At 41.9% G+C, this 11,372-nt stretch overlaps 1 protein-coding gene across 1 annotated transcript in view; it reads left to right on the forward strand.

Annotated features, from left to right (window-relative positions):
- Positions 1 to 7,212, forward strand: part of WFDC11 (WAP four-disulfide core domain 11) — a 20,189-nt gene extending 12,977 nt beyond the window's left edge. The window contains exons 3-5 of the mRNA XM_032142893.1: positions 5,117 to 5,267; positions 6,368 to 6,510; positions 7,036 to 7,212. Of these exons, the coding sequence (XP_031998784.1) occupies positions 5,168 to 5,267; positions 6,368 to 6,510; positions 7,036 to 7,056 (264 nt within the window). The 5' untranslated portion in view covers positions 5,117 to 5,167 and the 3' untranslated portion in view covers positions 7,057 to 7,212. The remainder of the gene's footprint in view (positions 1 to 5,116; positions 5,268 to 6,367; positions 6,511 to 7,035) is intronic.
- Positions 7,213 to 11,372: the final 4,160 nt, after the last annotated feature.

An 11,372-nucleotide genomic window follows, 5' to 3' on the forward strand; every position in this document is an offset into this window, starting at 1 on the left:
GATTTTTGCACATTGATTTTGTATCCTGAGACTTTGCTGAAGTTGCTAATCAGCTTAAGGAGATTTTGGGCTGAGACAATGGGGTTTTCTAGATATACAATCATGTCATCTGCAAACAGGGACAATTTGACTTCCTCTTTTCCTAACTGAATACCATTTATTTCCTTCTCCTGCCTGATTGCCCTGGCCAGAACTTCCAACACTATGTTGAATAGGAGTGGTGAGAGAGGGCATTCCTGTCTTGTGCCAGTTTTCAAAGGGAATGCTTCCAGTTTTTGCCCCTTCAGTATGATATTGGCTGTGGGTTTGTCATAGATAGCTCTTATTATTTTGAGATACATCCCATCAATACCTAATTTATTGAGAGTTTTTAGCATGAAAGGTTGTTAATTTTGTCAAAGGCCTTTTCTGCATCCATTGAGCTAATCATATGGTTTTTGTCATTGGTTCTGTTTATATGCTGGATTATGTTTATTGATTTGCATATGTTGAACAAGCCTTGCATCCCAGGGATGAAGCCCACTTGATCATGGTGGATAAGCTTTTTGATGTGCTGCTGGATTCGGTTTTCCAGTATTTTATTGAGGATTTTTGCATTGATGTTCATCAGGGATATTGGTCTAAAATTATCTTTTATTGTAGTGCCTCTGCCAGGCTTTGGTATCAGGATGATGCTGGCCTCATAAAATGGGTTAGGGAGGATTCCCTCTTTTTCTATTGATTGGAATAAATTTCAGAAGGAATGGTGCCAGTTCCTCCTTGTACCTCTGGTAGAATTTGGCTGTGAATCCATCTGGTCCTAGACTTTTTTTGGTTGGTAGGCTATTAATTATTGCCTCAATTTCAGAGCCTGTTATTGATGTATTCAGAGATTCAACTTCTTCCTGGTTTAGTCTTGGGAGGGTGTATGTGTCTAGGAATTTATCCATTTCTTCTAGATTTTCTAGTTTATTTGTGTAGAGGTGTTTATAGTATTCTCTGATGGTAGTTTGTATTTCTGTGGGATTGGTGGTGATATCCCCTTTATCATTTTTTATTGCGTCTATTTGATTCTTCTCTCTTTTCTTCTTTATTAGTCTTGCTAGCGGTCTATCAATTTTGTTGATCTTTTCAAAAAACCAGCTCCTGGATTCATTGATTTTTTGAAGGGTTTTTTGTGTCTCTATTTCCTTCAGTTCTTTTGTGATCTTAGTTATTTCTTGCCTTTTGCTAGCTTTTGAATGTGTTTGCTCTTGCTTCTCTAGTTCTTTTAATTGTGATGTTAGGGTGTCAGTTTTAGATCCTTCCTGCTTTCTCTTGTGGGCATTTAGTGCCATAAATTTCCCTCTACACACTGCTTTGAATGTGTCCCAGAGATTCTGGTATGTTTTGTCTTTGTTCTCATTGGTTTCCAGGAACATCTTTATTTCTGCCTTCATTTCGTTATGTACCCAGTAGTCATTCAGGAGCAGGTTGTTCAGTTTCCATGTAGTTGAGTGGTTTTGAGTGAGTTTCTTAATCCTGAGTTCTAGTTTGATTGCACTGTGGTCTGAGAGATAGTTTGTTATAATTTCTGTTCTTTTACATTTGCTGAGGAGTGCTTTACTTCCAACTATGTGGTCAATTTTGGAATAAGTGCGGTGTGGTGCTGAGAAGAATATATATTCTGTTGATTTGGGGTGGAGAGTTCTGTAGATGTCTATTAGGTCCTCTTGCTGCAGAGCTCAGTTCAATTCCTGGGTATCCTTTTTAACTTTCTGTCTCATTGATCGGTCTAATGTTGACAGTGGGGTGTTAAAGTCTCCCATTACTATTGTGTGGGAGTCTAAGTCTCTTTGTAGGTCTCTAAGGACTTGCTTTATGAATCTAGGTGCTCCTGTATTGGGTGCATATATATTTAGGATAGTTAGCTCTTCTTGTTGAATTGATCCCTTTACCATTATGTAATGGCCTTCTTTGTCTCTTTTGATCTTTGTTGGTTTAAAGTCTGTTTTATCAGAGACTAGGATTGCAACCCCTGCCTTTTTTTGTTTTCCATTTGCTTGGTAGATCTTCCTCCATCTCTTTATTTTGAGCCTATGTGTGTCTCTGCACATGAGATGGGTTTCCTGAATACAGCACACTGATGCATATTGACTCTTTACCCAATTTGCCAGTCTGTGTCTTTTAATTGGAGAATTTAGCCCATTTACATTTAAGGTTAATATTGTTATGTGTGAATTTGATCCTGTCATTATGATGTTAACTGGTTATTTTGCTCGTTAGTTGATGCAGTTTCTTCCTAGCCTTGATAGTCTTTACAATTTGGCATGTTTTTGCAGTGGCTGGTAGTGGTTGTTCCTTTCCATGTTTAGTGCTTCCTTCAGGAGCTCTTTTAGGGCAGGCCTGCTGGTGACAAAATCTCTCATCATTTGCTTGTCTGTAAAGGATTTTATTTATCCTTCACTTATGAAGCTTAGTTTGGCTGGATATGAAATTCTGGGTTGAAGGATGTTGAATATTGGCCCCCACTCTCTTCTGGCTTGTAGAGTTTCTGCAGAGAGATCAGCTGTTAGTCTGATGGGCTTCCCTTTGTGGGTAACCCGACCTTTCTCTCTGGCTGCCCTTAACATTTTTTCCTTGATTTCAACTTTGGTGAATCTGGCAATTATGTGTCTTGGAGTTGCTCTTCTCAAGGAGTATCTTTGTGGCATTCTCTGTATTTCCTGAATTTGAATGTTGGCCTGCCTTGCTAGATTGGGGAAGTTCTCCTGGATAATATCCTGCAGAGTGTTTTCCAACTTGGTTCCATTCTCCTCATCACTTTCAGGTACACCAATCAGACGTAGATTTGGTTTTTTCACATAGTCCCATATTTCTTGGAGGCTTTGTTCATTTCTTTTTATTCTTTTTTCTCTAAACTTCTCTTCTCGCTTCATTTCATTAATTTGATCTTCCATCACTGATACCCTTTCTTCCAGTTGATCGAATCGGCTACTGAGGCTTGTGCATTCATCACGTAGTTCTCATGCCTTGGTTTTCAGCTCCATCAGAATTCCTTTAAGGACTTCTCTGCAGTGGTTATTCTAGTTAGCCATTCGTCTAATTTTTTTTTCAAGGTTTTTAACTTCTTTTTCATGGGTTCAAACTTCCTCCTTTAGCTCAGAGTAGTTTGATGGTCTGAAGCCTTCTCTCAGCTCATCAAAGTCATTCTCCATCCAGCTTTGTTCCATTGCTGGTGAGAAGCTGCATTCCTTTGGAGGAGGACAGGCACTCCGATTTTTAGAGTTTCCAGTTTTTCTGCTCTGTTTTATCCCCATCTTTGTGGTTTTATCTACCTTTGGTCTTTGATGATGGTGACGTACACATGGGGTTTTGGTGTGGATGTCCTTTCTGTTAGTTTTCCTTCTAACAGTCAGGACCCTCAGCTGCAGGTCTGTTGGAGTTTGCTGGAGGTCCACTCCAGACCCTGTTTGCCTGGGTATCAGCAGTGGAGGCTCCACAACAGCAGATATTGGTGAACAGCAAATGTTGCTGCCTCATCATTCCTCTGGAAGTTTTGTCTCAGAGGAGTACTTGGCCGTGTGAGGTGTCAGTCTGCCCTACTGTGGGGTGCCTCCCAGTTAGGCTACTTGGGGGTCAGGGACCCACTTAGGAGGCAGTCTGTCTGTTCTCAGATCTCCAGCTGCGTGCTGTGAGAACCACTACTCTCTTCAAAGCTGTCAGACAGGGACATTTAAGTCTGCAGAGGATTCTCCTGCCTTTTGTTTGGCAATGCCCTGCCCCCAGAGGTGGAGTCTACAGAGGCAGGCAAGGCCTCCTTGAGCTGCGGTAGGCTCCACCCAGTTCAAGTTTCCTGGCTTTGTTCACCTACTCAAGCCTCGACAATGGTGGGCGCCCCTCCCCCAGGCTCACTGCTGCCTTTCAGTTTGATCTCAGACTGCTGTGCTAGCAATGAGTGAGGCTCTGTGGGCATAGGACCCTCCGAGCCAGGCGCAGGATATAATCTCCTGGTGTGCCATTTGCTAATACCGTTGGAAAAGCGCAGTATTAGGATGGGAGTGACCCGATTTTCCAGGTGCCGTCTGTCACCCCTTTCTTTGACTAGGAAAGGGAATTCCCTGACCCCTTGCACTTCCCAGGTGAGGCAATGCCTTATCCTGCTTTGGCTCATGCTTGGTGTGCTGCACCCACTGTCCTGCACCCACTTTCTGACACTCCCCAGTGAGATGAACCTGGTACCTCAGCTGGAAATGCAGAAATCACCCGTCTTCTCCATCGCTCACACTGGGAGCTGTAGACTGGAGCTGTTCCTATTCAGCACCTAAATTTTCATTTTCATGAAAATGAATAAATATTGTGTGACATATTCACAGAATGGAATATTATGCAACAACAAAAACAAACAAACAAACAAACAAACAAAAAAAAAACAAAAGAAAACCTCCAGAATGGTTGATGGGTACTTAAAGTACAATTTCTACTGGATGTGTATTGGTTTTGCACCATCATAAAGTTGAAAAGTTGTATGTCGAACCATCATAAGTTAAGGACCCGCTCTATATATATGGTGTATAATAGTGCCTGGCAGATAGTAGGTGTTCAATAAATGTTGAATACATTTTTAAAAAGAATTTTGTTCAAATACTACATGTTCTCACTTATAAGTGGGAGCTAAATGATGAGAACTCATGAATACAAAGAAGGAACAACCGACACTGGGGTCTACTTGAGGGTGAAGGGTGGAAGGAGGGAGAGGAGCAGAAAAGATGACTGTTGGGTACTGGGCTTAATATCTCAGTGATGAAATAATCTGTACAACAAACTCTCATGACACAAGTTTTCCTGTGTAACCAACTTTCACATGTACCCCAAACCTAAAATAAAAGATTAAAAAATTTTTTTTGTAAGCTGAATTTGAATTATGTTTTAATCAAAATAAGGCAACACATTACATTTTTTTCCAGCAAAAGGAAAGCATGAGGTGTGAGATGGAGAGATTCCTTTTAGCAAAGCCAACGCTCAGCTTAGGTGTGCCAGTTGTTGGGTAGGCAGAGGCCTAGGGGGAATAGTGAGAAGATAAAGAATGAAGAAATTCGACAAGCACTTTCTCTTGCTTCACACCTCTCTTTCCCTATTTATGTGTCTTAATCTCTAGCAGTGACTGGGAAGAAAAATAATCCTTCCGACAACATATATTCAGAGACATATGGCCAGCCTCATGAAGCTCTGGATACCCATGCTCATGACATTCTTCTGTATGGTGCTACTGCCTGTGCTGGGAGAAATGAGGAAGAAAAGATATGACAGTAGGTGGTGAGGCTGGATTAGGAGCCACAGGAGGGGGATGAGCTTGTTTCTGAACAAGGGAGGGGGTTTCATGTCTGCTGTATCTGACTCAGGACCCACCTTCATAGTATCACCCATCAGAGAATCAGACAATTTTGTATGCACAGAGATTCAAGAAATCCCTAAGCTGAGGTCCTTCAATGCTTCCTCTTTTAACCTTTAAAATAGCAATATCTGTCTATATCTCTTTCCATCTCTCTCTCTCTCTCTCTATATATATATATTTATATATATACAAACATATGTGTGTGTATATATACCACAAGCTATAAACATAAAAATATTTTCCAATGTTAGGCTGTCTTTGAGGGTGAGATGTCAGAATAGAGCTAATCCTGTAGCTCTATACTGGTATCCCTGTGCCCTAGCTGCATATACTTTGTCATATGAGTACCAAATGGGCGTTTCTTAGTACATACCCTTAGTTTCAGTGGCAAGGCTTTCAGAATGTGAAAAATTAGGAAAGAAGCTTGAGATCGGTTCTTAGTGGGGCAACCTTGGGGGTCATATGATGAGAAAATGGGGTGAATGGAGGGGCTAAGAAAACTGAGAGACCTCAGAATTTGAAGAGAGGCTGAGTTATTAACCACAGAGTCAGCAAGTAGGGAAAGAAAAAGGGAGAGAATCTGTTTCTTACTTGACCTGGCCTAGCTTCCCACACTGTGACATAGGCATTGCAATGAGGCTATAAGATATGCCAGGCCCTGAGATCTCCTGTTATGTAAATGCAGATTTTATAGGAGGTTACGTGAATGCTGGGGGTTGACTGAGTTGTATCGTTGGGATGCTCAGACAGGACCCAGAGGCCTGCAACACTGGTAAAGCCTGCAGAGGTTGAGAAGGAAAAGAGGTCAGTGAAGATGCAATGGGGTCAGTGAAGGTATAATGACAGGAATTTGAGGAGGCTCATGAAGGCAATTCCCTTAAAAGGCAAATAGGTATCTTGGTTGGGATTTAGGGCCCAGATTCCAGGAGGAACTGTTAAACGTATGAAGGGCCTTTCTTTCCGCTCTTGGCTGAAACGTACTATCAACCTTTGACCATCTCATCTCAATTTCAGGGAAGGAATTGTTACTTGAAGAATGCTGGGGAAAGCCAAATGTCAAAGAATGTACCAATAAGTGTTCTAAAGCCTTTAGATGTGAAGACAAAAATTATACATGCTGCTGGACCTATTGTGGAAACATCTGCTGGATAAACGTCGTGAGTTGGGAGATGTTTGCTTGGGTGTATATCTTCACTGATTCTCATTTCCTCCTCAGAGGCTGTTATTCCTAAACAGAAGACTGAGGTACCCCAAATTCTAGGTACAAAAATAACAGAAGACAATGTCCCTTTAACCTGGAAAGCAATTCACTGGCGAGTAAATCAAGACACCAGCTTAGACCCCATAGATTCTTTCATTAGATAATCAATATCTGTCTGTGTTGTCTTCTTTGTATTACACCATAGTTTGCTATTTTTCCTAAATTTGTCCAGATTTCTAACCACTGCTTCCATAGTCAGACTTTCCCATGGGCCATTTGGCTCAGCCAGGCCCAAAGTCTCCACCTTTTTTTGTTCAGCAGACCAATACCTCACCTACTCAGAAGCGGACAACTCCTGTTGTTATGTTAAAGTATTCTTGTCCCATTGTCTGGTGAACATGGATAGTATTAAGCAGGAGGAATGAATGCTTGTTTCTCAGAGTTCTCTGGCCTCTAAAAATCTAAACTTTTTGTTTTACAGGAAACCAGTGAGGATTACTAAAACCGTAGCTTCCCACCAGGCTGCCACCTGTGTGGGCTGGGAAATGTTTAACAGGTCTCATAGTAGTACCCTGTGGCTACTTTTAGGAACACCAGTCTATTTTTACTAAGAGCTGGACAACAGCAAACACTTGACAAATAAACTTATTTACCAGTAGTGGCCTTGCCTTTTTTCACCTCATCCCACCATCCATGAGTACCCTTATTACAAATCCCCAGTATTGTTCCTCACCTACATTGTAGACTAGCTTCCAACTTTTGCCGTCCCATCTGATAAGCTTAGAACTGATAAACTAATTTCATGGGCTTCACAGAACAGAATTTTATTTCTGTCCCATTTTTAATGTGGGGAATTTTCAGTAGCACATTCACTCAGTTGTTTAGAGAACAGGTGTCTGGTAATTGGTTTCTCAGAGATATGGATAAACAATTCTAAAACTACTTTCCATATATACAAGTTTAAACAAATAAGCAACTGGAAGATAATTTGAGTAAGGTTTCTAATTGTCAGAAGAAAGAAATTACAAATAGGCTGACCTCAGCAGCCCCAGGCTCCAGGTCTGCCTAGCAGACTTGATCTCTGGGTCTGCTCTAGTGCCAGGTCAACCCTAGCGGCCCCAGTGGCAGACAGGCCCCAGCAGTCCTAGCTTCAGGCTAGCCCCAACAGAATCATGTTCCAAGCCCATCCCAGGGTCAGGCAGATCCCAAGGCCCTAAGCTCTGGACCTTCTCCAGCACTGGGCTCACCCTCATAGCTTCAGGCTTCAAGTCTACCTCAGCACCAGGTTGATTCCCATAGCCCTACTCCTCAGACCAGCACGTGCAGACTCAGCCTCCAGGCCAGGGCCTACAAATACAAGATCCAGGGCCACGCAGTACTAAGCCAATCCCCGTGGCCACAGGCTTCCCGCCCATTCCAGTGCCAGATCAGCATCCCTGGCCTTAAACACCAGGAAGATACCCATAGACACAGGCTCAGTCCTGCACAGTGCCAAGCCAGTCTCCATAGCACCACCCTCCATTTGACTGAAGGTCCAAGAGTCTCAGTAGACTCCAGAGCTGGACCAGCCTTTTTGGCTCTAGGCTCTAGGACAGCTCCAGTGACTCTAGGCACCAGGTCAGTGCCCATGATCTGAGGCTCCAGACCAGCCCTTGTGGACCAAACTCCACACTAGCCCCAGTACCAGGTTGGCTGTAGGCTCCAGGCCAGTCCATGTGCACCCGAGGTCCAGTGAACCCAGAGTCCAGGCCTGATACCGCAGATCCAGGGTCCAGGCCCACCCCAGTAGAACTCAGTTCTAGGTGAGATCCCATAGACTGAGGCTCCAAGAACACCCCTGCAGACATAAGCTCCAGGACAGCCCTGATGTACTCAGGCTCCAGACCCATCTCAATAGTCCCAGGTGCCATCCCCCTCCCAGAACTTGGCCAGATCCTGTAGATTCAGGCTCACGGCCCATCCCAGAGCCAGGTTAGCTCTTGTGTACCCAGGCATGAGGCTGGCCTTCACTGATACAAGGTCCAGGCCTGCTTTCATGAACCCCGGCTCCAACACCATTCCTGCAGACCCAATCAACAAATTCACTGCAGTGGATCCAGGCTTCAGGCCCAACCCTGTGGAATCAAGCACCAGGCCCACCCACCTCCTGACCCAGGAACCAGGCCAGCCTGCCTGAGGACTCTAGCAGCAAGTATGACCTTGGATCATGCCAGATGGCCTCTACCAAACCTCTGGATGACTGATGAAGGGCTTCCCCAGAAAAAACTAGTCTTCAAAGACTGAAATGTCCTTATTTCTTCAAACGCACACACATTAATGTAAGGCAATAAGAAAAAATAAAATACAAGGAGAACACCAAAGAATACAGTGATCTCTTTGTAGCTGATACCAAAAGAATGGAGATATATGAACTGCCTGACAGACAATTCAAAATAATTGTTTTAAGGAAGCTCAGTGAACTTCAAGAAAATACAGAGAAACAATTCAATCAAATCAGGCAAACAATAAAATGACCAAAATGATAAATTTAATGAGAGATTGAAGTTATAGAACATATCAAACAGAAATCAAATATCAGTCAAACTGGAGCTAAAAAATACAATGAAATGAAAAATGGAATAGATGAGAAATTGAGCAGAAGAAAGCATTTGTGAACTTAAAGATAGGTTATTTGAAAATACACAGAGAAGAAAAAGAGAATGAGAAGGAATAAAGAAAACTTATAAGATTGCTGGGTGTAGTGGCTCATACCCGTAATCCCAGCATTTTGGGAGGCTGAGGTGGGAGTATCACTTGAGCCCAGGAGTTTGAGACTAGCCTGGGCAACAAAGTGAGACCCCTGCCCTCTACAAAAAAATTTAGCTGGGCATGGTAGCACGCATCTGTAGTCCCAGCTCCAGCTTCTTGGGGGGCTGAGGTGGGAGTGTCACTTGAGCCTGGGAGGTCAAGGCTGCAGTGAGCCATGATTGTGCCACTGCGCTCCAGCCTGGGTGACAGAACTAAGGCCCTGTCTCAAAAACAAGCAAGCCCCAAGCAAGCAAACAAACAAAACTCAACAACAAAAAAGAAAGCTTACAGGGTTTATGGGACAGCATCAAAAGATCAAATATCAAGTTATGGGAGTTCATGAAGGAGAAGGGAAAGACAAAGGGGTAGAAAAGTTATTTAAAGAAATATTAGCAGAAAAATTTCCAAACTGGGAGACAAATATAAATATCCAGGTACAGGAAGGTCAAAATTGTCCAATGAAATTCAATCTAAAGACTACACCAGGAAATTTGATAACCAAACTGTCAAAAATTAAGGACAAAGAGAGGATCCTGAAAGCAGCAAGAGAAAATAAAAAAATCTCATATAATAAAGTTCCAATAAGGTTAGTAGCAGATTTCTTGGCAGATACCTTACATGCCAGGAGCAAGTGGGATGATATATTATGTTTAAAATGCTGGAGGAAAAAAACCTGTCAAGCCCAAATACTATACCCTGCAAAGCTATCCTTCAGAAATGAAGGAGAGATAATTTCCCAGACAAACAAAAGCTGAGGGAGTTCACCATCATCAGGCTGATTTTACAAGCAATACTAAAGGGAATATTCAAGCTTAAAGTAAAATATACTAATTAGCAACACAAACATATAAAACTTAATGGTCAAAGTAAGCACACAAATTCAGAATACTCTAATACTGAATGGTGGTGTGCAAATCACATATATCTTTAGTATGAAGGTTGAAAGACAAAGTTATTATTAAAATTAATAGCCACAATAATTTTTCAGGGACACACAATATAAAAAGGTGTAAACTGTGATATCAAAAATTTAAAATGCAGGGCATGGTGGTAGTAGAGAAAAAGTGTATAGTTTTTTTTTTTTTTTTGAGACAGAGTCTTGCTCTATTGCCCAGGCTGGAGTGCAGTGGAATAATCTCGGCTCACTGCCACCTCTGCCTTCTGGGTTCCAGTGATTCTTGTGTGCCTCAACCTCCTGAGTAGCTGGGATTACAGGCATGTGCAACCATGCCCAACTAACTTTTTGTATTTTTAGCAGAGATGAGGTTTTGCTATGTTGGCCTGGCTGGCCTCAAGTGATCCACCTGCCTTGGCCTCCAAAGTGCTGGGATTACAGGCATGAGCCACTGCACCCATCATCCCCCACTGCCCCCCCCGAAAAAGCTTATAGTTTTTTATGTTATCAAAGTTAAATTGTTATCAGCTTAAAATAGTTTATTATAACTCTAAGATGTTTTTTGAAAGCCTCATGGTAAACACAAAGTGAAAACCAATAGCAGACATAAATAAGATTAAAAGAACATATTCAAATCACACCACTACAGAAAACCATCAAACCACAATGGATGCCAGTAAGAGAGGAAGAATAAAGGATCTGCAAAATAACTAGAAAACTAACAAAATGGCAGTAGTAAGCCCTTCCTTCTCAACAATTGCTTTGAATGTAATAGATTAAATTCTCCAATCAAAAGGCATAGAGTGACTGAATAGATAAAAAAAACAAGGCCCAATTATATGCTGCCTGAAAGAGACTCACTTCACCTTTAAGGACACACATAGACTGAAGGTAAAGAGGTGGAAAAAAGTATTCTTTTTCCTTTTTCCAAAAGGGAAACCAAAAGAGCTCAAGGGTAGCTATGTTTATATCGACAAAATAGACCTTAAGTCAAAAACTGCAATACAGGGCAAAGAAAATGATTGTACAATGATAAAGAAGTCAATTCATCAAGAAAATATAACAATGATAGATATCTATTCATCCAAGATTGAAGCATCTAAATATAAAGGAAATATTAAAAGATCTGAAGGGAG

The sequence above is a fragment of the Hylobates moloch genome, unplaced genomic scaffold (genome assembly GCF_009828535.3).
Source record: "Hylobates moloch isolate HMO894 unplaced genomic scaffold, HMol_V3 SCAFFOLD_21, whole genome shotgun sequence".
Classification (NCBI taxonomy): Eukaryota; Metazoa; Chordata; class Mammalia; order Primates; family Hylobatidae; genus Hylobates; species Hylobates moloch.